The 27116-nt window shown below is 36.6% G+C and overlaps 2 protein-coding genes across 2 annotated transcripts; one reads left to right on the top strand and one right to left on the bottom strand.

The window, feature by feature from the left end:
* Positions 1 to 19723: 19723 nt before the first annotated feature.
* LOC149009839 (small COPII coat GTPase SAR1A-like) lies at positions 19724 to 22425 on the top strand. Its single transcript, XM_089163446.1, has 3 exons — positions 19724 to 20095; positions 20203 to 20334; positions 21495 to 22425. Exons 1-3 carry the CDS (start codon positions 19967 to 19969, stop codon positions 21813 to 21815), a joined length of 582 nt encoding a protein of 193 aa, XP_089019572.1. The 5' UTR covers positions 19724 to 19966; the 3' UTR covers positions 21816 to 22425.
* Positions 22426 to 25933: 3508 nt separating this feature from the next.
* On the bottom strand, positions 25934 to 26857 carry LOC149009838 (uncharacterized). The gene has a single exon (XM_089163231.1). It carries the CDS (start codon positions 26726 to 26728, stop codon positions 26222 to 26224), a length of 507 nt encoding a protein of 168 aa, XP_089019357.1. The 5' UTR covers positions 26729 to 26857; the 3' UTR covers positions 25934 to 26221.
* Between the last annotated feature and the right edge of the window lie 259 nt (positions 26858 to 27116).

Raw genomic sequence — 27116 nt, 5'->3', positions numbered from 1 at the left:
ATCCGGACTCACCTCATTAAACTCCGATAGATTGATTACGCACAAAGACTTGGGCACGGTCATCCTGAATGTTTTGGAGACTGAATAAAAAGAATAGATGATGCACCATGTTTGCACTCTTAAAGCAAGCTACCGTGCAAAGAAAACGTTGCTTCATTTTGACCACTTGACCCCAGGTTTGAACTTGGAAGAAGCCTTTGTAAACTACATAAACCTATAATCATGGGTGCAATTGGCTTGTATGAAACATGGTTTCATACACTTACTTCACTGGGAAATTCGCCAGGGAATTGAGCTTCCAAATTTAAAGGATTTAGTAACTTAGAATGGGAGAAGAAACAATTAATTTGGCAAAGGAGCTTTGACCTTTTGATATGTCATTTCTTTAAAATCGTTGAGGTATAACTGTTGCTGTGTAAATCTGGTCGTCCAATCAACCGGATGTACCTGTAAGAATGTGCTCGACTGGGGTGGTCGAGTATCACCTCCAACGATCAAGTTAGACGAGTTCTCTCTAATCAGAATTGACAGAAATGCAACAAACAATAATAATAATAGTAATTGCTCTTCTCGGTGTACCTCCTTCTCTCGTCTCCTTTCTCTTTTATAGGATTATTTAGATCTCTTAGTGTTTGAGTTCGTCTTGAACTCAAACCCTACTAGTTTCCCACTTGGACTCTGGCATTTGAGTCCATCTTAAGACTAGTTTTGGTCGATACAAGTTTCTCTCCGATCAGGAGTTCTTTTTGAGATAAACACTACCCTCGAACTCACTGATCTAGTTTCTGGGTAGACAATAACACATTTCCAATTTGGTCGAACCAAATAAACTCGATCCAAATTATACTTTTTTATCATAAGCCCCCTAGTCTTTTAGTCTGAACTCATTATGTTCGGTCTTGTAGACTGCACCGAGCAAGAAGACTGAATGATAGTCATCACATTTTTTGCGAACGTCTCATTTTTTGCTGACGTCACCTAGAAAGGCGTACACAGAAATGGGGTTGCAAAATCTGGCACGTTTCCGAAACTTTTGTTTTTTACACGTGGCCATGACTTTATGACATGTCATCATATTTTCGAATTTCAAAAGCCCATTAATCTTGGCCATTCAAATATCTTTAATTTCATCCTCTTGGATTGGAATCTCTGATGGTACTAATTCATCAAGACAGCTGAACCGTTGGATGAGGATTTTCTCACAGTCGTTGGATCTGAATTTTTAGGAAGCCTTACAGTCCTTTTTAGATCGTTAGATCTGGATTTTCAAAAAGGTATAAATATGTAATTTTCTTTTTCCTCTTTTGATAGACCTGAACTTTATTCAAAAATCATAATTAAATCATTTGAATACAAAGCATGTAAAAACACCACCAAGAAAACGAAAAACACAATTAGTAAAGCCGGTGGCTTCAAATAAGAAGCAGTGAAAAAGAAAATCTATTGAGACCAGAGGGATTTTGCTGTATAAACTCCATCTCTAGCATTGCTCAAGTATAAGCCATCATGTCTAACCTTGTAGTAGAATTGCATGGGCGTTTTCACTCTGTACTCCCCAGCATCATAAACTTGGGCACTGCCTTGCTTGCCGTCCCCCCAATAAAAGTTGCACCAGTACAGTGTTGTTTCCCAGACGTTTCCTTTAAAATGCCAGGTGAACTCTTGGCCATTGGAAAGTTTCTGTATTCCAAGATCATTATTTTTCGATTTACAATGAAAAGTTAGATCATTCAATGGACCGGTGCCCAAGTCATTGATGATATAAACATGGAGTTTGCCGAAGAAATTGATATTGATGTTGAATGAATCTACAAACAAGGGCAATGCAGCAAGCAGCAGAAGGATGAGAAGCGATCGAGTGTTCGACTTCGTCATGCTTTAGTTTTCTGTAAATGGTGGTGATCAAAATAACTATGTACAATTATCCCTCCGAGACCTTGCAGTAGCAGAAGCCTCGTGTGGAGGGATGTTCATTCTCTGGCGATGAATGATGGATCAACAACGTTCTTAAATAAAGTGTAACCGTTTACTAAAGGCCACCTAAATCTAAACTGACCTGAATGATGTTCCATCATAGTAGGATGATTTTCTGGTAAAAGAAACATCTATTTGCCAAAGAAAGAGTAAAGCTCATACAGCCATTCATATATTTTATTTTTGTTTAAAATTATTCTTTTTTTTTTTCTTTTTCTTTCTTTAAGGGTGGGTGGTGGTGATCATTTTTTTATAATTCCTTGCAATTAGTGTAAAAACTCCATTTCCACCATTACTTTAGTTGGAAATTGTCATGTCAGCATTGCTACATCAGTCTCCATTAGTTTGATGATAACAAAAATGAAGTACTAATGTTTATATTGAGTTATATTTGTCCAGTTTAATGTGAAAGCAAACTGACCTAATCCAATTTAGAGGATGCTCAAGACCAAACCAAGTTAGACAAGGAGTCTAAGTCAAGATGAGCATGAAGATTAAAGCACAAGAAGATTCAAGAATATCAAGTCAAGCTTAAGCAAGATTACTTAGCAAATTGCCAGGTGAACTGTTGGCCAAGTCAAGATGAGCATGAAGATTAAAATGCTAGGTGAACTATTGGCCATTATAAAGTTTATGTATTCCAAGATCGTTATTTTTCGATTTACAATGAAAAGTTAGATCATTCAACAGACGGGGGGGCCCAAGTCATTGATGGTATAAATATGGATTTTGCCAAAGAGATGGATATTGATGTTGAATGAATCTTTTTCGGCAATGCAACAAGCAGCAGGAGGATGAGAAGAGATTGAGTATTCGACTTCGTCATGATTTAGTTTTGTAAATGGTGGTGATCGAAATAAGGGTTAGACTGTGTACAATTATCCCTCCGAGACCAAAGTCTCGTGTAAAGGGATGTTCTTTCTTTTGTGATGAATGATGGATCAATATCGTTCTTAAATAAAGTATAACCATTTCCTACAGACCAACTAGGTTGAGACCACCCAAATCTCAAATGACCTGCATGGTGTTCCATCATAGTATGATGATTTTTTGGTAAAGAAAACATCTATTTGCTAAAGAAAAAGCAAAGCTCATACGGCCGTTCCTATATTTGATTTTTGTTTAAAATTAGTTGGTATTTGTGTGTGATGGGCATTTTCCTGTAATTCTATGCACTTAGTGTTTAGGATCGTGATATATGACAATTAATTATCTAACGGTCACAATTAAAAACTGCCTATGGTGAATCCTTAGAAGTTCTTCCAAATATATACCAAATTCGACTCTCTACCGGAATCTTCTTGTAAGCTCCATTGCCACCATCAATCTCTCTCTCTCTCTCTCTCTCTCTCTCTCTCTCTCTCTCTCTCTCTCTCTCTCTCTCTCTCTCTCTCTCTCTCTCTCTCTCTCTCTCTCTCTCTCTCTCTCTCTCTCTCTCTCTCTCAGAAGCCTTTGTGAACTCCATTTTTTACATGCGAAAATAAGGTCATTAACATTATCATTCCCAATAGCATGAGGACATGATGGTTCAAATGTTATGGAATTTGCAATAGAAAACATGTATAAGAATATAATGGCTGAATTAAAAGCTATGGAATTTGCAATAGAGAACATGTATAAGAATACAATGTTTGACTTAAAGAAAAAGGAGGAAAAAGATTCCCACAGGAAGAGGAGATGTGTGGAAATCTTTCCTCACAACATGAGGAAAGATGAGAGAAAATAGAGGACAAATTGACCACTAGCTAGGTACTTCAAAGCTAGCTATAACTATGAAATCCCCCGAATTTCTAATATTTTAACCCATGGTTAAAAGACCGTGAACTCAAAACTCGAGTCGAATACAACTGTGGGCCATTCAAGTCAAGCCCGAAGATTCGAAAATGGACCCAATGATTGTGGATGACCCTTGTGATTACTCAACAACTCTCTTAGAATTTAAGAGAATAGGGAAAATAAATCACGATGGTGTAAAAACGGCGATTTTGGCATGTCTGTAGACCGGTGATGGAGAGTTCAATTGACAAGATTAAGGTATCCAAACGAAGATCGTCGAAAGACCTTTCCACAAAAAGCCAAAAATCAGAATAATCGGATCTTGGTTGGTCCCTTAACCAGGGCCAGTCTATTGGGCCGGTTGAATGGCCGATTGACCGCCCCCTGCACAATTCGGGGCAGAATCAGGTTTTTGCTGTTTAAAACCCTATTTCAAGTTCCTATTCTCTCATGCTCGCATTTTACAATGCTTGTATGAGGCTGAGCCTAAAGGAGGAAGAGAAACCAAGGGAAGGAAGGGATTCTAACCATTCGGAAGCATACCGACACCCACATCACGGTGCAAAGAAAATGTTGCTTCATTTTGACCAAGTGACAACAGGTATGAATTTGGAAGAAGCCTTGTACACTACACATGACTTTTACGTACTCTCATCCTACCACAAATAGCAATTGTGTGTGCTATTGGCTTGTATGTGCATGGTTTCATATACTTCCTTCAGTGAGAAATTCACCAGGGAATTGAACTTCAAAATCTAAAGGATTTCAGCGACTTTGTGTTGAAACTTGAAAGTGACCCTTTAACACGGATTCTTAGCTAGGTCGAGAAATGATAATTCCCTGCATTTTAAATTTCACATCGGTTTCTGAAATCTTTTCTAGACATTAGAAGGAAAAATTCACCCATTGAATACCTGAACGGAAGACTAGTATTTAAAATTAACAATGCCATTGAAAAGAAGAAAAAAAACACTAGAGGGAAAAAAGATGAGCTTATAAATTGATTCAATGACAATGTACATCAACACTAGAGTTTCTCAGATATAAGATGAACTCATATCCTCATCAATGGAAGCTTCACATGGGAATTACTAAACTTAAATTTGGCAGTGAGGCTATGATGACCATTGAATGACCTGGGTATAAGTTCCATCTCTGACATTGCTAACGAATAAACCATGCTTTCTCACCTTATAAAAGAATTGCCTTGGACGAATTATGGGCTGCTTTTGTGTATTATAGACTTGGTAACCACCCCTCTCCTTGTTCCCCCAGTAGAAGTTGCACCAGAAGAGCGTTGTTTCCCAGAAGTTTTGGTGGAAAGTCCAGTAGAACTCCTGGCCATACCTAAGTTTCTGCAGCGCAAGATCATTATTTTTCGACTTGCAATGAATGTCTACACCATTTTTTGAGCCGTTGATCATGTCATTGAGGATGAACACTTGCAGTCTGCCATGCATGACTAAGGACCCAGAAGACATGGGCAATATTGCTATGGCGAGGAGGAGCAGAATTAACAATTGGGTGTTCTTCCAGTTCCTCCTCGTCATTGTGTTTTGGCGAAAACTGGCTGGTTATTACCAATAACCAGCAGATCTTAAACGATCCACATCACTGGTTAAGTTAAAACAAACTGAATGATGGTTGTTTGGGTATCCTTGGCGCTTGTCACGGAGTGAAAAGAGGTCAAACTATCATTTAGACAAAACTTTTCTTTGTTCAAAATATATTTTGTTAAACCGGAATGTTAGGAGCAAAAGTCTCCAAATCTTTAGGATCATATACATATATATATAGAGAGTCATCATGTCTTTTCTAAATTTGAAACAGTTTTCTAACAAAATATTCTTCTAAATCTCTATAGTAAAAATTAGGTGCATACATATACCAACAATTAGGCTAAATGGAGCATATTTCTTGATCCTCTCACAATAGAGCTAGCGTCTAATTGAATTCTTTATTGCATTATTTCTCGATCTTCTTACATGTACCATTATCATTTTTCATCATTTCTTTAGCCAGTAAGTACATAAATTATGAAAAATTCTTCATGCATGAAAGATAACTATCCCTTCTTAGTTTTGTCAAAATGAAAGATTTCTCATTTCTATAGGGAATCAAATGTTATTATGAATTTCTTTTCTCAAACAATCGTTTCTTCTTCCAGGAATTATTTGGTATTGAAAAAAAAACATCACGTGATTGAAATTGCTAATTTACAAGAGAAATATCACATGTTAAATGATTTTATATATCAAGGTGAAGAATGTGATTATATCCCCAATTCCTCCTCAACTATAAAAAGCAAAAACATGGAAAGGCTAACAAAATCAAAAGAAGAAGAAAAAGAAAACATAAAAATAGTCAAGACATACTAAATGCCTTTTGTAAATTGTTTTGCAAAAGATAGAACTTGAAACCATCTAAGTGAAACAAGAGATCTAAAGAAGAAGAGAAGCTAGACTATATTAGTAACTAGTAAATCCTTTGTATGTAAGAAGACTCAAGAGATTTTGGGAATAAAGCTCGAACCATTTACTCAGTTAAAATCTATAAGTTTGTATCCTATGTTTTCTTTTTAGGTTATTATGAGATTTGAGATTTTCTTCCTATTTTTTTGGGTGAGAGGTTTTAAATTATGTTATGACAATTGCATTTTGGTGGATGAAGCATGTCAAATCTATGTATTCCAAGAGATAATTAGAATTTGGGACTGAGAAAATGAAGAAATAATAGGTTTTTATTAAAAAAAATAATAAAATCCCATAAAATGAGAATGACAATTGAGAAAAAGAAGAAAAAAAAAAACCCTTAATGTCAATGCAGCTAGGGTTGGTAGAGTGATAAGATCCATACTTCTCAGTAGAGAGATCATGGATTTGACCCTTGGGAACGACAAAACTCTCTCTGAGGATGTAATCAAGGTGCGTCTAAGCTGGCCCGGATAAACCTCAGACAAAAAAATGAACACAAAAAAAAACAAAAAACCCTTAATTAACATCAAATAAGAAAAAAAATTACAGATCAGGCAACGACTTTGTCTTCTTTGGATAATTGATGACAAATCTATAAGGTCCGTTTGGAAAATTGGTAATATAAAGTCCATCCGGTCTTAGATGGTAATAAATATCAGTCGCATGATCTGCATTTTTTCTTTCGGATTTGTAGACTTGGTAACCGAATTGCTGCCTGTTTGCACCGCTCCCCCAATAGAAGTTGCACCAGAAGAGCGTACTCATCAAGAAATTTTCACGAAAATTCCAGGTTATCTCTTGGCTGGGAAGAATCGTTTTCAGTCCAATATCATTATTCTTTGATTTGCAATGGGCGTCGAGGTTTAAGTTGCCCAAGTCGTTGACGATGTGAACATGGATTTTGCACCAGTTCAGACATTTTCCTGAACACAAGGGTAACATTGCAATCACAAGCTGCAGGATCACAAGAAACACTAGTTGCGTTTTCGATGTCTTCATGGTTAATTTCTTAAGTTGCAAATCGTGGTGTCTGTATGTACTTCTTAAATAAAACTCATTTCGCTAATTGAAGATGGGTTAGATCAATAGCAACCAATCGTCTTACAACCACCAGAATGGTGTTTCTGGCTATCCTTTTTTTTCTTTTTTCACAGAACAGGAATGAAGTGAATGCATGCATGCATGACGTTTTTACTATTTTCAAAACGATCGGATTGTATTATTACCACACAAAAAAAAAAGATCGGATTGTATCGCCTGGATTATCGTTTTATCATGTTTATATTCAGTTTTTTCTCTGATGGATTGATCAGGTAAAGATTAGGATAGTCTCTGCTCTCTAGATAGCAATCTGTTGAATATGGATTAATTCTTGCAAAGTGTACATGAAGAGAGATAGAAATCGAAAACTTTCAGTCGTCACTTAGGCTTCATTAAATCTAGATTTCTTCATACCTTTTTTTTTTTCAATAACAAAACAGGAAAATGAAGTTTGCGCTGTAACAATTAAATTTTAATCCCCTTTGTGTCTAGATTAGGTTGTAATTCTAGGTTAAATCAGATTTTAGAAACTCAAACACAAATTTTTACCCCAACTAAATGAAGCAACATGCTTGTATGGGACTTGGATTCACGGCCATTAGGACCTGTATGTGAGTGACAATGTTTGTAGTACGTACGTAGTAAGTTCATTTGGTATCTTAATTTGTCTTGAAGGTTAGCTGGGCATGCATAAGTGTTTAATTTGTTTTGTACAGAATGGGACTTGTTTAGTGCTAAGAATAGTGATGGAGGAAAATGCAGCATGACTTGTCGGAGGCTCAGAGGCAAAACCAGAATTTTACATGGGAGGGGGCAAAGAATGAAAGTTCAGATCATCTTTCAGTTGGAGAAACACTAATACTTTTTTGCTACACATATTGTGTGAATTCTTATAAGATTCACTATATACCTCTAAATTATTTTATTATATTAAGGTATAGACCTAGATATATTTTGTGGAGTTCACACATATTTCAAAAAAATAGGTAAATTATTAAAACAAAATATAGGTAAATACTAGAAACATGATTCTTTTTTTCAACAAAATATAGGTAAACTAAAACAACAATTAAAAAAAAATGACACATGACTTCAACCCTAGAAGGTTAGATGCAAACTAAAAAAAAAAATTATGTGGATTGGAAATGCAAATCAATGGTAGTTAGTTACCTAACTAACCATAAACATTTTGCTGATGGTGGTGCTCAATGTGGGGTAGGTATTGTGTCTCATGATCATTTGGGTAATATTTCATTGACATTGTCCGATCCATTGGTTTTTTGCTCACTTCTTGTTGGGAAGGCATTGGCTCTTAAAAAGGCTATGCTTTATGCATTTTGGGAGGATTGCAGCGAAATTGTATTGAGCTCATTCAATGTTGCCTTTGGAAGTTGAGTCCAACTTTAATTTGTATTGAGGTTATTATTTAGGACATTTTGCATTGTACATTTTATTTGGAGGATTGTTGTTTTCCTTTTGTTACTAGAGCCCGCAATTCTGTAGCGGATGTTCTAGCCAGGAAGGCCCAGTTGATTGAGAATACAACTATTTGGCCGTTTTTCACTCCTTAGCTCAGAGATTGTTTCTCTGCTATCTCGACTAGTATTCTTTAATAAATAAGTTTCTTACCAAAAAAAAAAAACACTTATCGAAGACTATTACATATACTATGAATGAAAGGTTAAACCCCGACCTGTTCATCAAAGTGTTGATCATTGTCACCTAATCCAAGCCTTGGTGGTTAATGACTTTCTGATAGAATTAAATATTAAAAAAATATATTTCTTTTCCTTTTCATTCACACCTTAACATCTTGGCAAATAATTTCTTATTTAACTTTAATAAGGCTCTAACTTTATGCTTAATTTTCTTTTCTTTTCTTATCTTTTCGTCCATAACACTCTACTTTTCTTTCCATTTCTGCCCATCTTGTACCAACCAAACACAACGTTAATTCCAACTTAAGGACTTTCTCTAGATACATGCAGTGCATCGCTGGCTAGTTTGACGCACTCTCTGCCAAAATCGAAAATGACAACAAAAAAAAAGAAAAAGAAAATTACACATCGTGTGACACTCTGGCATATGAATCGACAGCCACAAATACGTCTGATGACGATACAGAACCAATCATGAGTATCCACGTGGACCGCTATTCTTACCGTCTATCCCCGGTAATCTATCGTTTCTTCTCTTTGATGCAACCGGATTAACTGGTATTTTGATACACCGTCCCGTAAGCAACACCTGGCTATTTGAATAATGGTACTTGGTCTCTTATTTCTCCTCCTTCTCATAATGTCATTGGATGTAAATGGATTTTTCGGGTCAAGCGAAAGCAGATGGTTCTATTGAAAGATACAACGTCTGCCTAGTGGCAAAGGGTTTTATTAACAAGAAGACCTTGACTATCATGACACCTTGAGCCTAGTGGTCATACCAACTACCATTCAGCTAGTTTTGGCTCTTGAAGTTTCACGGTCTTGGTCTATTCGCCAACTGGATATTCAAAATGCCTTCCTTCATGGGTTTTTGCATGAAATTGTATATATGAAGCAACCACTTAGCTTCACTGACTCCCTTCAACCTAACCATATTTGCAAACTTCAGCAGTCTCTTTATGGTTTAAAACAAGCTCTTCATGTTTGGTTTGACCAACTTAGCTCCTTTCTGGTTTAATATGGGTTTTTTGGCTCTAAGACTTCCCACCTCTTTATTTATTTTTCATGGATCTGCTGACACTATGTTTATATGTTGATGATATTATTCTAAATGGCAGTTCTAACGTTTTATTGGCCAGATTCCTCAGTGATCAAGGCTCTATTTTTGCCCTAAAGGACCTGGGCTCTCTTCATTATTTTCTGGGCATGTTTGTCACTCGATCTCATGATGGCCTTCATCTCTCTCAAAATCAGTATATTTAAGATCTTCTTAAGAGGGAATATGTCTGCTTGCAAGCCTATCTCTACTCATGCCACCATCGCTAACAAACTCGATAAGTTTATAGGTGAATTAATGGCGGATTCTACTCTCTATTGGAGCATTGTTGGTGCTCTTCAATATGCAACTATGACTCGGCTTGGTAATCATTTTGCAGTCAATTCATGCACTCTCCCACTATTGATCATTGTTCTGCTGTGAAGCACATCTTATGCTACCTAAAAGGAACTTCCTCTAATGGCATTTTCATTCATCATCAATCTCTGAATTCTTTATTGGCTCTTTCGATGCTTGATTGGGCCAGTTGCCCTGATGATCGAAAATCTATTAGTGGCTATGCTATCTTTTTAGGATGCAATATTATCTCTTTGAGTTCTAAGAAGCAACAAAATGTAGCTCGCTCTAGTACTCAAGCATAATATCAAACCCTAGCAAATGTGGCTACTGAACTCACTTTGTTACAATCTTTGTTAAGAGAGTTAATAGTTTATCTATCTTATGCTCCTATTCTTTGGTGTGATAATGTGGGGGTCACATATCTTACAACCAATCTTGTCTTCTATGCACGTACTAAACACGTGGATATTGATTCTCATTTTGTTTGGGACAAGGTTGCTAAGGGTGATATCCAAGTTCGGTATCTATATCCTAAGGATCAGCTTGCAGATATCTTCACAAAGCATCAATCGCATCAACGGTTCAATACTCTTTTATCCAACCTCAAGTCTCATCTCCACCCTTGAGTTTGAGGGGGCATGTTAAGGATAATAATGGTCTTTTGCAATTTGAGGGCAAAACAGGAAAATCACAGGCAACCTTAACCGAATCTAGGGTTGCCCTAGTCACAACTACTCCATGCGTACAAGACTTCAAGAACCAGACTCAAACCTAACTACTCAAGAGACTCCAACAGACTACATCTCATCCACAAGTGGATCAGACTTAGAGTTGCACTCAAACACACAAGAGACAGTTCATACCAAACACAAATAGATAACTTGAGTGATTCAAAAACTAGAGTTAGTGTCCAAAATTAATGTTGAGGAGGACTCTTGTAACTATAAATATACAACTTGTACTACAGTCAATCTCAAGGAAACAAATCACATTCCCGTGAAAGTTGGTTGCAGAGATCAACTACTTAACCACATAAAACTGAGTCTCTCTCTCTCTCTCTCTCTCTCTCTCTCTCTCTCTCTCTCTCTCTCTCTCTCTCTCTCTCTCTCTCTCTCTCTCTCTCTCTCTCTCTCTCTCTCTCTCTCTCTCACTCAAAAACGTGTCTCTCTAACCGTAACTCATGGCTTTAGTTAACAATGATGTACCATGTCTGCACTCTTAAAGGCAAGCTTCGGTGCGAAGAAAATGTTGCTTCATTTTGACCAAGTGACAACAGGTATGAATTTGGAAGAAGCCTTGTACACTACACATGCCTTTTTACATACTCTCATCCTAGCGCAAATAGCAATTGTGTGTGCTATTGGCTTGTTTGTGCATGGTTTCATAAACTTCCTTCAGTGAGAAATTCCACCAGGGAATTGAACTTCCAAATCTATAGGATTTCAGCGACTTTGTGTTGAAACTTGAAAGTGACCCTTTAACACGGATTCTTAGCTAGGTCGAGAAATGATAATTCCCTGCATTTTATTTTTCGCATCAGTTGCAGATTCTGAAATCTTTTCTAGACATTAGAAGGCAAATATTCACCCACTGAATACCTTAACGGAAGACTAGTATTTAAAATTAACGATGCCATTGAAAAAAAAAACTAAGAAATCCCGGATAGCTTTCTCAGGGATGTAAGGCATTGAAAGATGAGCTTATAAATTGATTCAATGACAATGTACATCAACACTAAACTTTCTCAGATATAAGATGAACTCATATCCTCATCAAAGGAAGCTTCACATCGGAATTACTAAACTTAAATTTGGCTACGAGGCTATGATGACCAATGAATGGCCCGGGTATAGGTTAATAAACCATTCTTTCTCACCTTATAAAAGAATTGCCTTGGACGAATTATGGGCTGCTTTTGTGTATTATAGACTTGATAACCACCCCTCTCCTTGTTCCCCCAGTAGAAGTTGCACCAGAAGAGCGTCGTTTCCCAGAAGTTTTGGTGAAAAGTCCAGTAGAACTCCTGGCCATACCTAAGTTTATGCAGTCCAAGATCATCATTTTTCGACTTGCAATGGATGTCTACATTTTTTTTTTGAGCCGTTGACCATGTCATTGAGGATGAACATTTGCAGTCTGCCATGTATGACTAAGGACCCAGAAGACATGGGCAATATTGCTATGGCGAGGAGGAGCAGAATTAACAATTGGGTGTTCTTCCAGTTCCTCCTCGTCATGTGTTTTGGCGAAAACTGGCTGGTTATTACCAATAACCAGCAGATCTTAAACGATGTACATCACTGGGTAAGTTAAAACAAACTGAATGATGGTTGTTTGGGTGAAAAGAGGTCAAACTATCATATTTAGACAATTTTTCTTTGTTCAAAATAAAAAATTTTAAACCGGAATGTTAGGAGCAAAAGTCTCCAAATCTTTAGGATCATATATATATATAGAGTCATCATGTCTTTTCTAAATTTGAAAGAGTTTTCTAACAAAATATTCTTCTAAATCTCTATAGTAAAAATTAGGTGCATACATATCCCAACAATTAGGCTAAACGGAGCATATTTCTTGATCCTCTCACAATAGAGCTAGCGTCTAATTGAATTCTCTATTGCATTATTTCTCGATCTTCTTTTTTTTTTTTTTTTTTGGCAGAATTCCTCGTTATTACATGTACCATTATCATTTTTCATCATTTCTTTAGCCTGTAAGTACATAAATTATGAAAAGTTCCTTAACTTGGTTCATTCATCAAAGATAACTATTCCTTTTTTTTTTTTTGGTAGAAGCAAACTTTATTATAAAGAAAACCCACAAGTACAACCGATAGACAGTCCATCAAAAAACAAAAGTCAATGTAAATGAGGGGGAGGGATCTGAGTATAAAGAAAGGCTTCCTGAGTGGTAGCACCCTCCTTAGCCAGAGCATTAGCCACCATATTGGCTTCCCTAGAGACATGAGAAAAGGAAACAAACTGAAATTCTTATGACATTCCTTGAATATCAAAGATGATGGGAAAGATTTTCCATGGCACCTTCGTGAGCTGCTTTTTAAGGATAGCAATTAGGGCAAAATTATCACTTTCCATGGTCATATGGGTTAAGGAGAAGTCTTTTGCCCATACCATTGCTTGGCGCATGGTCATCGCTTCAGTAGTAAGAACATCCTGGCATTTCGTACCCTGACCGAAACCAAAATAACATCTTACCCGCATGATCACGAGCGATACCTCCAAAACCAGCCCGATGTGTCTCTTTAAATAATGACCCATCAACATTGTTCTTTTATTATAGGGTAAGTGGGTGCCATCCATTTGATCAAAGAGTGATGGTGCTTCACTTCTAGAACCTTCCGTGTATTTGGAGAATAAAATTGAAGGCCTTTCCAAATCAGAAAGCTGCGGGCTTCCTTCCACTTGCGTATTTGAGTCTGATTTCAATAGAGCTATATAGGATTTCCATAGGAGCTAGAGTACCAGAAGAATGTCCAGTGTTTTCCTGCTAGCAACCCTATGAGGTCAGAGACTTAGGAGTTGGACAACCTTATTAGTTATCGAATCTCTCCTACAATCATTTCTAAGCAATGCAGATCATTCCAGACTTGTTTAGAAGAAGGACATAACCTAAGAATATGATCGAATGATGAATCATGATACCCACAGAAGAGACACTGAGTGGGGCAAGGAATTCCTCTAGCTACAAGCAGAGATGCAGTGGGCAGCTTTTGATGCAACAATTTCCATAGGAAATGGAGTGATCGAGGATGGATAGGGAGTCTCCACAGTTTACTCCAAACGTTCGGATTTGAAGGACACAAATATTGAGCATGTATAGAGTTAAAAGCCAACCTATATGCCGATTTCACATTAAAAATTCCTGAAGTTGTCTAGCGTCAGATAATACAATCCGGGCTGGGTAAGCGTGATAATGGAATAGCCAAAATTTTCTCCACTGTACTGCTGGGCCACCAGGAAGCGAGAAGCTCTCGATCTCAATTCTGCGAACATGGATTAATAAACTGTGCCACAATATTTGGACCATTGGTTGCAAAAGGAAAGCAACCCACATCAGGTGGATGATCAAGGATCCAATTAGAAGTCCAAGGGTTGATGAGATCCCCATTGCCAACTTGCAGAAAAATGTCTTGCTTGAGAAGATCTCTTCCCTTCAAAATGAATCGCCATCCCCAAGAGTCCATCGAATGGGGTTTTGAATTTTTTTGCTCAAATAATCGTTTCTTCTTCAGGAATTATTTGGTATTGAAAAAAAATATCACATGATTGAAATTGCTAATTTACAAGAGAAATATCACATGTTAAATGATTTTATATATCAAGGTGAAGAATGTGATTATATAAATAGGAATAAAAGAGGATAGAGGAATAGGAGATATGAGAAAATAAATAGGGATTAGGAGGTAGTTTCCATAAGAAATGACATTTTGAATATTTGATAACATATTTTTTTTTCAAAAATTTCCCATAATCCTCGTTTATATAAGGAGAATATATAAGAAGAAAATATGTGAGCGAGGAGAGAGAGGAGAATAAATAGAGAAATTAGTTTTCATTAGAAATGACATTTTGAATATTTAATAATATTTTTTTTTCAAAAATTTCCCTTAACCCACTTCAATAGAAGGAGAATAAATAAGAAGAAAAGATGTCTGAGAGAAGAGAGGAGAGAATAAATAGGGATTGAGGAGTTGTTTTTTAAATAGGAATGACATTTATACCTATTGTTTTACCTTTAAATTTTGTTTTCAAATTTTTTTGAGGGGACAAAATAATGATATTTCACATGTGAGAAGAGAAGAAAAAAAACTAGAAAAATGAAGGAAATTAATATAAAAAATAAATAGCTAAGGGCCTGTTTGGTTACATGAATTCAGAGATTTCAAATCTTTGGATTCATGAATCTAAGAATTATACTTGTTTGGTTGTAAAAATCTCTAGATTCATGAAATCTAGAGATTCACATTTTTACACTAAAAACGTGAATCTGTAGATTTATGGGTAATGGGTGAAATCCAGAGATTTTAAAAAAACTATACATTTGCACATTCACAAAATCACATCGATCAAATAGTTTTTTAGAATGAATCCACAGATTTCATTCCACAACCAAACATTTAATTTTATAATTATAACTCCATAGATTTGAAATTTCCAAACTCATGTAACCAAACAGAACCTAAAGAAATTATAAAAAAAATTTAAAAAATCCGTTCCCCGCCCCTGTGTTTGGGAATGAGAAAATGAAGAAAAAACAGGGTTTTTATTAAAATAATAATAATAAAATACCATAAAATGACAATGAGAATTGAAACCAATTCAGAAACCCTTAATTAGTATCAAATAAGAAGAAAACTTTTACTGATCAGGCAACGAGTTTGTCTTCGGTGGCCAATGGGTGACCAATCTATAAGCTCCGTTTGGAAGATAAGTAATATAAAGTCCATCCGGTCTTAGCTGGTAAAAATAATCAGTTGCATGAACTACTTTTTTACTTTTGTAGACTTGGTAACCGAATTGCTGCCTGTTTGCGCCGTTCCCCCAATTGAAGTTGCACCAGAAGAGCGTATTCATCCAGAAATTTTCACGAAAACTCCAGGTTATCTCTTTGCCAGGAAGAATCGTTTTCTGTCCAATATCAGTATTCTTTGATTTGCAATGGGCGTCGAGGTTTAAGTTACCCAAGTCGTTGATGATGTGAACATGGACTTTGCACCAGACACATTCTCCTGAACACAAGGGTAATATTGCAATCACAAGCTGCAGAATCACAAGAAACCCTAATTGCGTTTTCGATGCCTTCATGGTTAATTTCTTAAGTTGCAAATCGTGGTGTCTGTATTTAGTTCTTAAATAAAACTCATTTCGCTAATTGAAGATGGGTTAGATCAATAGCAACCAATCGTCTTACAACCACCTGAATGGTGTTTCTGGCTATCCTTTTCTTCTTATCTTTGGTACTTAGAGATATTGATTCACAGAACAGGAATGAAGTGGATGATGTTTTTACTATTTTCAAAAAGATCGGATTGTATCGCCTGGATGATCATATTATCATGTTTATATTCAGTTTTTTTCTCTCTGATGGATTTGTCAGGTAAACAGATTAGGATAGTCTCTACTCTCTAGATAACAATCTGTTGAATATGATTTAATTCTTGCAAGTGTGGACATGAATATAGATAGAAAATGAAAATTTTCAGTCGTCACCTAATCTTGTAATCTTCATTAAATCTAAATTTATGTTGTAACAACTAGTGACATGGTGGTGCCTGTGGTGTCTTTCATAAGTTTTTTTTTCTTTCTCTAATGATAAGACAGGGAAATGAAGTTTGCGTTGTAATAATTCAATTTTAATCCCTTTGTGCCTAGTTTCTCTCCCAGTAGAAGTCGCACCAGAAGTCCAGAACGGTGTACTTTCTTTAAAATGCCAGGTGACGAACTCTTGACGAAACCAAAGATTGTGCAACCCAAGACTCTCTTGTTTTGAATTGCAATGAATGTCTAGACCATTTGTTGGATCAGGACCTAAATCGTTCTTTTATACACACATTGATTTTCCCATTTATTGAAAATGATGACTCTGTGGGAAAGGATAATACCCAGATCAGATGCAGTACAAGAATCACTGCTTTGGTGTTCTTCGAGTTATTTGTCATCATCTTCATGGTTCCAATTTGCAGATGGGAAGAAGGAACTTCTTTGTTTCTCTAGTGATCGAACACCGGTAGTTTGTTGAAATGAAAGCCCATTTGACAGAGAGAGATATATTAAGGATGACCGATCATGGTGTGGGTAGTTATTAAATAAATCTGATTTCGGTGTGGGTAGCAACCGATCATGTTACAACCACATGAAATGGTGTTACTGTTTTTTTTTTTCTTTTCTTTTGGTATGTAAATATCGATTCACAGAACAGGAATGAAGTGGATAATGTTTTACTATTTTCAAATACGTCAGATTTGACTTGGATAATCTTATTATCATGTTTATATTCATTATTTTCGGATGGGTTGATCAGAGAATGTTTTACTAATTTTCAAATAGCTTAGGATAGTTTCTAGATAGCTAGCAATCTTTTGAACATTAGTTCTTGCAAAAGAAAAACATCTTCTACACAGGAAGTGAACATATATGTCAAATAACTGGCTAAAAAAGTAAATAAATTACAAGGCTAGTTTGGAATTTGCAAATTTAAAATTACACATACAATCACAGCAAGTGATTGTATATGTAATGAAGAACAAGAAATTCATAAAAGAAAACAAGGAGACACACAACATTGATTACAGAGTTCGATCATAAGACATACGTCTACGGGACTCAAGACAGAATCCAATTCAATATGAGAAAAGTTTGAAAACCTTACGGATCTTGGGTAGAAACAATGTAGAAGGAAGGGTAATCAAAGAGAACCAAACTATGCCTTTGATTGCCAGCAAATGCACATCAATCGCCGGAAATTCCTTCGAGTTGCAGCGGCAAGCCGGCAACATCTTTTGTCAGAGCAAGATCTCACGAACAAGAGAAAGAGGAAGAGAGAAGAAAAACCCTTAATTCAAACCCACACTGAACTTCCTTGCATTTACTTTTCAAACCAACCCAAAACATATACATACAAAGCAATGAACCAAACCGATTCACTAAATGGCTCACCCAAACCATAAATGACAGATTGACCCTTACACTGTTATTTGGTTAAAAAAAAATGCATTGTTGTGCATAGCAAAGAGTAGTGTACAACAGAGGATTTTTTTTTCCTCTTGCAAATCGACATGAATACAAATAAAAAATGAAAAGTTTCTAGCAAGGTTTAAAGTATCGGTATCGAGTATCGTATCAGTCAGGTGATTTTAAGAGACGTATCGTTCTGTATCGAGTATTGTATTGCTCTAGCTAATGTATTTTAGTGTGATTCAATAGAGAAACGTATCGAGATATATCGTATCGGTTGTGTCAAATATGGATATGTACCAGCTAGTATCGTATGGTATCGTGGAATACTTTAAACCTTGGTTTCTAGTATCTGTTGATAACTTTAGTAGTGAGATTTTTTTTTTAGTGTAAACAGTTAACTTCAAGGACTAATACTTCGAGGATTATCATTTTCATAGTTTTATTTTAATGATAATTTTATAATTTTATCTTTGGGAATGTGAAAGTGTCATAAATAACCAAAAAAAAACAAGGTATTGCCATTTTGGATGTATACTATATGTGATTTATTTTGTGATTAGGGGTTAGAATTTTTCTTTTTTCAAGCAGTGCTTTATATTAACTTATTGGGAGGACGACCAAGTTTTTCTAGGTCGAGTTTGGTTGGCCATTGGGAGGCCCCACCGATGGGGTGGATTATGGTCAACGTCGATGCCTAGTTTGCTGATGGTGGTGTTCAATGTGGGGTAGGTATTGTGTCTCATGATCATTTGGGTGATATTTCATTGACATTGTTCGATCTATTGGTTTTTTGTTCAACTCTTTTTGGGGAGGCATTGGCTCTTAGAAAAGCTATGCTTTATGCATTTTGGGAGGAATGGTAGCGAGTCATCTTTAAATTTGAGTGTCTTGAACTCATTCAATGTTGCCTTGAAAAATTGAGTCCAACCCCAGTTGGTATTAAGGTTATTGTTAAGGACATTTTGCATTGTACCTCTTATTTGGAGAATTGTTGTTTTTCTTTTATACTAGAGCCCGCAATTCTGTAGTAGATGTTTTAGCTAGAAATGCCTAGTTTATTGAGAATACAATTGTTTGGCCGCTTTTTACTCATTAGCTCATAGATTGTTTCCCTGTTGTCTCTGCTATTCCTCAATAAATAAGTTCCTTACCAAAAAAAAACACTTAACTGGAAAAATAAAGAGGATAATATACATATACCATGAGGAAAGAATCGAAAGATTAAACCCTAATATGTTCACTAAAGTCTTGATCATTGCAACCTACTCCAAGCCTAGGTGGTTAATGACTTTTGGATACAATTAAATATTAAAAAAAAAATCAATTTTCCTTTCTTTTCTTTTCGTCCATAACACTCTACTTTTCTTTCCATTTTTGCCCATCTTATACCAACCAAACACAGCGTTAATTCCAACTTAAGGACTTTCTCTAGATACATGCAGAACATCGCTGGCTGGTTTGACGCACTCTCTGCCAAAACCGAAAATGACAAATCGTGTGACACTCTGGCATATGAATCGACAGCCACAAATACGTCCGATGACGATACAGAACCAATCATGAGTATCCACGTGGACTGCTATGCTTACAGGCTATCCCCGGTAACCTATCGTTTATTCTCGTCGATGCAACCGAATGAACCGGTATTCTGATACACCGTCCCGTAAGCAACACAGGTAGTGGCTATTTGTATGTTCTCACCGGTTTCTTAAGTTGCTGAAAGTTCTTAGTTCGCTCTTTATTTCTGGTGAAGCTTTTCGATCTCCACATCTCTTTCTCTACCTATTTTCTGCTGGATTTTGTAATTTTCCGGCAGTTTCAACGGAAGAATTGGATTTGAAGACGTTTGATAGGACGATCTGCTTTGCTTCTTCGAGCGGATACTGATAGATTTGTAGATTGTTGAGTGGTTTTGTTCGGTTGATACTCTGATTCTCTTCGGCAATCATGTTTCTTATTGATTGGTTCTATGGTGTTCTTTCGTCTCTGGGTCTGTGGCAGAAAGAGGCCAAGATCCTGTTTTTAGGGCTTGATAATGCCGGAAAGACAACGTTGCTTCATATGTTGAAAGATGAGGTTCGTTATATTCCTTCTTTTGATGATTTGATTTCGTTATTTCGCTCGAGCTTTCATTTTAAGCGATAAATTTCTTGTTGTTGACTATAATGATGAATCATTCGCAGAGGCTAGTTCAGCATCAGCCGACACAGTATCCGACATCGGAGGAATTAAGCATTGGGAAAATCAAGTTCAAGGCCTTCGATTTGGGTGGGCATCAGATTGCCCGTAGAGTCTGGAAGGATTATTATGCGAAGGTATTTCTCGTAGTACGGAGTTTCGACCTTCATAAGAAAAGACACTTTGTTTATGAATTTGAAGATCTTGGAGTTATTCTGTGCCAAATTACACGATTAGTGCTTATTAATTTGTGAGTTTGCATTAGTTTTTCCGTGGACTGTTACAGGATAAATCATGTCAGATAAAATGCATGGGTACATAAATCCCAATTAGGTGTAGTTGTCTCGATTGATTCATATGTGATATCTGGTTGATTCTTCTGTGTAATTTGTAATCGGTTATTGGTAGCTGCTGCTCTTTTTTCCATTATGAAGCATGTGCTGTCTGGTTTTTGGTGCCTTAACTGAGATGCAAGTTTAATGTCATATTGTAACTTCATCTGAAGAAAACAGTAAGAACTTAGATGGTTTTGCAGTACCTGTATGGGGGAATGTTATTATTTTTGTTGGGTTGTTTACTACGATCCACTACTTCAGTCTATAAACCCTAATTTGTTGGGGGTATCAGGTATGGTAGATGTTCATAATTGCTTTTGTTGGTGTCTTGCCTTTGCAAGATCAACTTGCTAATGGATTATTGGCAGAGCAATTGAGGTTTGAATTCTTTATAGCCTTAATACTCTTACTTTTATTAGATTATTGACCATGGAGATTAAAGAGAGGTTTCTAGTATTTCATTATAACATTGCAGACTGATTCTGTGCGTTTCCTTATTTATATTCATCTGAAAACAAATTTTGTATGGTTGCATGCTGCACAGTGAATTTAATGAATTTCATCTTAACTTAAATGTAAGTAGAGAAGAATAGAATGTCTTGGAGGATAATCCACTAGAAGTACAGGGTTATGTTTCCCTGCCCAATTCATGTCATTTATGTCGGGTTCTCTTTCCATTTGTTATTGGATATACTATCCTTCGAAAAGGATGGTTGATGTTTGATCTGAGCTGATACTCTTTTCATGATCTTTTTGGGCACTTTAAAAGGCTCTGTATTGCGTTGGAGGAATGTGCTTTCTAAATTTGCCTTTGTCTTATAACTCTTATTGATGTCTGGAAAGGGAAAACAATCATAGGCAGTTGTTCCTGGTGTAGGTTGATGCTGCTGAAGATTTTTCCTCTGTATCTTTTAGATGGTTGGAAGAGAAAATTATGATAAATTTGGTTGTTTCTGGTGCAGGTGGATGCTGTGGTGTACTTGGTGGATGCCTTCGACAGGGAGAGGTTTGCAGAGTCAAAGAAAGAATTAGATGCCCTACTCTCTGATGAATCCCTGGCCAATGTGCCATTCCTGATACTTGGAAACAAAATTGACATACCCTATGCAGTCTCAGAGGAGGAGATGCGATATCATCTTGGCCTAACCAGCTTCACCACAGGAAAGGGGAAGGTAAACCTCACCTACTCCAATGTCCGTCCTCTTGAAGTGTTCATGTGCAGCATAGTCCGAAAAATGGGATATGGTGATGGCTTCAAGTGGGTTTCGCAATACATCAAGTAGGGGACAGACATAGTTAGAGACAATTCAGACACCCAAGTGGTATTTTTCTTCTTCTTTCCAGTACTCTGCTATAGATGCTGAGTATTTGAATGAATTGCCCACTTGGATTGTTGGTGAAGGAAGTTACCAGTTATCACTGTTATAGCATGTAAAGTCATTTTGTACTATCAAATTGGGTTGTGGTTTCTAAGCTTCTTCAATTAAGTCATTTGTTACTGTTTCACTTGATCTTGGTTTCTTCAGTTAGGTAGAGTAAGCCATTTTGTTTTGTATTATCTATTTTTAGAGGGGTTCGGCAAACATAATCATGTGGACTAAGTTATAGGAAAGGTGATGGTTGTTTATTAAGGTTGCCCAGTTACCTCATATATTGGTCCCCTCGGAAAAAAAATTTCTTCCTGCGTTCTTAGTTTTCAGTTTCTTTTTGTGGGTGAAGGGAGAATCTCCTCACCCTAGAGATATTTCGTGAGTCCAGCTACCAAGGAATGTTTTATTTTAAGTTCCCTTCGTTTTTGTTTTATTCCATTGCCTGTGGTAGGTGACTTCCTATCTTCACAGCATGTGATTTGTTCAACAACCGTTTTTGAGCGAACCAGGTTAAATTGTATAAAAATAAAGGGAATTTTACATGTCACCTACTAAGAATGAGGTGAAATTCTAGTTTTTTACTAATGGTTTGAATTACGATTATAAGTGAGTTGGAAAATGATCATAATGCATTAATGCCTTTGGGACAGTAAAATGAGTTAGTTATACTCATTTAATATGTTTTTATACTCATTCCTTAGGTGTCTCTCTTCAGTCATCTTCTATTACTTATTTTGATAAAAATTTTGTTTGTTGCATTGATCACTCTCTCTTCCTGTCTGGGGCTTTTTTCTTTTTGTTGCATTGATCACCCCATTTTACATCCGCGTTGGATTGAGGGCTTTGGTCTCTCTTTTCCTGTCTAGATCTTTTTCTTAGTGATTTCTCTCGAAAATCATTTTTGTTACTTATTTTGATTAGAATTCTGTTTCTTCCATTGATCTAGAATTTTCTTCATAGTTTAAGTTTATTCGATTCTGTTTGATCAATTTCTTTTCTTGTTGTTCGCTATGGTCAAAATTAGGTTTTGTGGGCTTCTAATGTTTTCTCTTCTTTGAACGAAATGGGGTTTCTCAATGATGTCAGTACTTGATGAAGAGTCTGATAATCCATTTAAAACCATGATTTGATTGAGGCATTTGTTTGAGAAAGATCCTGTTGCTGTGGTGAGATGACTAGGGTTTTGGTGGAAGTTGCAATCATGGTCGGAGAAGAGAAGTGAGGAGCACTGGGAGTTGCGGTCGTCGGAGAAGATGAGTTGTAGCGGGAGGAGTCTCAATGGAGAGAGTGAGGCAGAATCAATGGTGAGGGTGAGTCACCTAGGGGTAATTATGTAATTTATTGTCCAAAGGGCATTTGGGTAAAATGATTTTCAAATTTTAAATGAGTGATATGGAAGTAATTAGGTCATTTTATTTCCTGAAGGCATCATTTTTATTTTCCAACTCACGTAAGGGTCTATTTGGTTACATGAATCGAGGGATTTTGAAATGAAGTGGGATTTCAAATCTATGAATTCATGGCTCAAAAAAATAACTATTTGGTTAAACCTCAAATCAATGGAAGTTTGTGGAGTTTTATCAGGTTTTTTCACGTAAAAATTCACAAATTTCATCTATTTTATATTTAGGGTGGAATCTATGAATTTTACTCAATATTCAAAAATGGCTCAATTCACGTTTTTAAGTAAAAAGGTGAAATCCCTAGATTTTATGATTGTAGGAGTTTACAACCAACATGTAATTCTGACCCGAGATTTCAAATCTCTGGATTCAGCAAATGGGAAATTTTTTTTTTTTGGTTGTGAGAATCCCATGAAACTGCATTTTAAACTGAATATAGGATTTGGAACGCGTTACAAAAGGCCAAAATTCAATAAAATTTTAGGATAAATCAAAAATTTCATCCAAAATTCAAACTGAATTCGAACCATGACTCTAGATTTGAAATCTCCAAATTTTTCAAACTCAGCCAGACCAGCCCTAATTAACCTCGGAGAAATCCCTTCTTCTTACCAACAAGCCAAAAAAAAAAAAAAAAGATTCAAAACACAATTGTAGGTAACTTGTGATTTAATAAGTGGGTGCCAAATAATTTAAGAGACTATAGTGAGAATCCTATAGTTTCACCCCATTATGGTGGGTGACATGTAAAACACTCAAAATAAAATCAACAAAACACCCAAACCTATTCTAATAAACTGATTGAGATTGTGTGATCTCAATTCCAAGTTGAAAAAGCAGAAGCAGCATATTCGAATTGTATTTACAATCCATTATTGTAGGCTACATTACATCACTGAATACACAAAGCATAAGTAAATCGTACAGCATAAGACATCGGCATTGGGCTGAGATCTCTTTTTTTTTTTCTTCTTCTTTCGTAAACAGGTGGAGATCTCTTTGCGTCTATGTTATGAGACTTAGAGAGCTACTTAAAGAGCTTCTAAAGACTTTTGTTCTCATTAGTATCACATGATAAAAGCCTTTTTTATAGAGCAAGTAAGAGAACACAACACCTGACCGCATCTTCCTCCAATGCTCGATCACAAAAGCAATTTGGCAACACTTATGTAAAAGCAGTTTGGCAACTGGAGAACACAGTGGAAAAAGTATTGCAATTGATCAATCAATGGCATGAAGGCATAGCAATAAAGGTACACTTTCTAGCTTTATTGCTCTGTGGTTACTCTGGAGAGCTTACGCCAAATTAATAGATTCTAAAGAAAAATCTTCCACAAATCTGATTATATTTCAAATCTGGAAAGAAATTCAATTCTACTTGTCAAGAAACCCCAACCTTTACTCAACAGAAAAAGCGACAAACCCATCACATGGAAGACACCCATTCTTTCACAGATAAAGCTAAATGTGGATAGCTCTCTTTTACAAGCAAAAAAAGTCACAGGGTATAGGGGTGTAGCAAAAAATCATAATGGTCAGATGCTTTTCTGTTTTGGTAGAGGAATTGAAGCACATGACATATTGAAAGTTGAAGCCCTAGCCATTCAACAAGCCTTAATCTAGGTGATTTACTTCAAATTACAAAAAATTGAGGTAGAGTCAGATAATCAAGCTCTCATTTGCATTTTATCAAATCACATATCAGATGCTCTATGGAAGGTGTATCCAATCATAGCTGATATCCCTTCACCTCAAGGTGTCATTTGAGACAATCTCCTTCAAACAATCGTCTTCTGGGAAGCAAACATGGCGGCAGATTCCTTGGCCAAGGATAGTGCTCTCAAAAGCCTTTCTAACTTCCACACCTCTCCTCCCCTTATTTACTGGCTTTTACTTTTTGATATGTTACAACTTATAGATAGGTCATAATAAAGGGAAAAAAAAAAAAAAAAAAAAAAAAGAAGAAGAAAAGAAAGAAAGAAAGAAAGAGTCTGGATCTAGATTCAAAAAAAACAAAATTAATTTGGACCTTGGACCTCAGGTTTTTTTTTTTCCTGTAAAAGATCTCAATCCTTAGTTGATGAGGACCAAATAAATATATAAATAATATATATATATATATATATATATATATATATATATATATATATATATATATATATATATATATATATATATATATATATATATATATATATATATATATATATATATATATATATTGTAGCTCAATATCTATAACTTAGACTTTTCTTGGTAATAATATTATGGTTGATCAATTAATGTCATGGCAGGAGCCATTTCTGTGTGTGTGACCGTGAAGTTGAGACTGTAGATTGTCCTTTTTCCACTGGTGTTTTTTGGATGTGGGGTTGGTCAATCCTATTAAAGCTTCATTAAAGTTCCAGCATTCTAGTAGTTGCCCCAATAAACCCAATCGAGGAGCTTGTTTTCCCCAACCAAGAAGCTTTTTATTGGTGCTCTCTGGAGGGTTATTTCAGTTCCGAAGACGTTTCTGAACGAATTCCGAGCTCATGTTACTGTCAAGTGAGTGTTCACCCATAATAAGGGTTACGTAGTGTAAGTCGAGCTAACTGAGAAGATATTGAAACAGGTCATGCATGCATGGAATAGAAATTGCAAGCTCACACTTTGTATTCTTTCAGACGAACAAGCTAGCAGATATCCATGATCCAAAATGAAGGAACTTGCATACATGAGAACTAGAATACTAAACTGGAAGACTCAATTCTCTCACTTAACTAAGTTAACGACTGCTACAACAGAATCAAACGCTTACAGAAAAACAAACCCAGATAAGTAAGTTGTGCTTTCTTCATTAAACTCTTGGTTAGCTACTAACTTAAGCACAACCCATATGGGTAATAATACGTGAAAACCATGGAAGGAACGAGCTCAAGGGAAAGGGAGAGCACCAACTCCACCACCAACTCCGCCACCAACTCCGCCACCAGCTGCACCACCGGCACCGGCACCGGCACCTCCCACGCCACCAACTCCTCCTAAACCACCAACGCCGCCACCAACACCTCCTAAACCGCCAACGCCGCCACCAACACCTCCTAAACCGCCAACGCCGCCGCCAACTCCTCCTAAACCTCCAACGCCGCCACCAACTCCTCCTAAACCTCCAACGCCGCCACCAACTCCTCCTAAGCCACCAACGCCACCAGCAACACCACCGACTCCGCCAATGCCACCAACACCCCCAAGCACACCACCTACGCCAACACCAGCACCAACGCCACCGAATACAAAGTTTTTCTGGTCTTCGAGACCTGCGGCTGTTGGCACATTGCCATTGTTCACATTTTTGAAAGGAGCTTCTGTTGGGACATTCCTAGCACTCCCTTGGGTAATGGCTAGGGCGAACAAGACCAACACCACATTCCATTTCGCCATCTTTGATCTTCCTCTCACTCACTCACTCACTCACTCACTCACTCAGACTCTCTCTGGGAATACCTGAAAACCTGAGTTGGTGGTGATGTTGTTTGATGGTATCTAACCCTTTTATAGGCGAAAGGGAGGAGTGGCTTTTGAGCAGTTAGGGGGTAGTTATGAGTATTGAAGTGCAGGTTAAATGCCTGATTTCTTCTTCTTTCCACTGGGTAACTGCCCCTTCTTACTTTGTACCAGCATCACAAGGTTCCTGTGTATATCCATCCAATCTACATATGTTGCATGTGTGAGAGAGAAAGAAGGGTTATTTTGGCATGATTTATACAGAATCTAGGGTTATTATCAAAATAGATTTGTCCTTAATATTCTTTAAAAGAATCTAAACGTT

The sequence above is a fragment of the Hakea prostrata genome, chromosome 7 (assembly GCF_041222555.1).
Source record: "Hakea prostrata isolate BN-2017 chromosome 7, UWA_Hpros_2, whole genome shotgun sequence".
NCBI classification, from domain to species: Eukaryota; Viridiplantae; Streptophyta; class Magnoliopsida; order Proteales; family Proteaceae; genus Hakea; species Hakea prostrata.
Note: the sequence above shows the minus strand (reverse complement) of the source record. Positions and strands in the feature narration are given on the sequence as shown.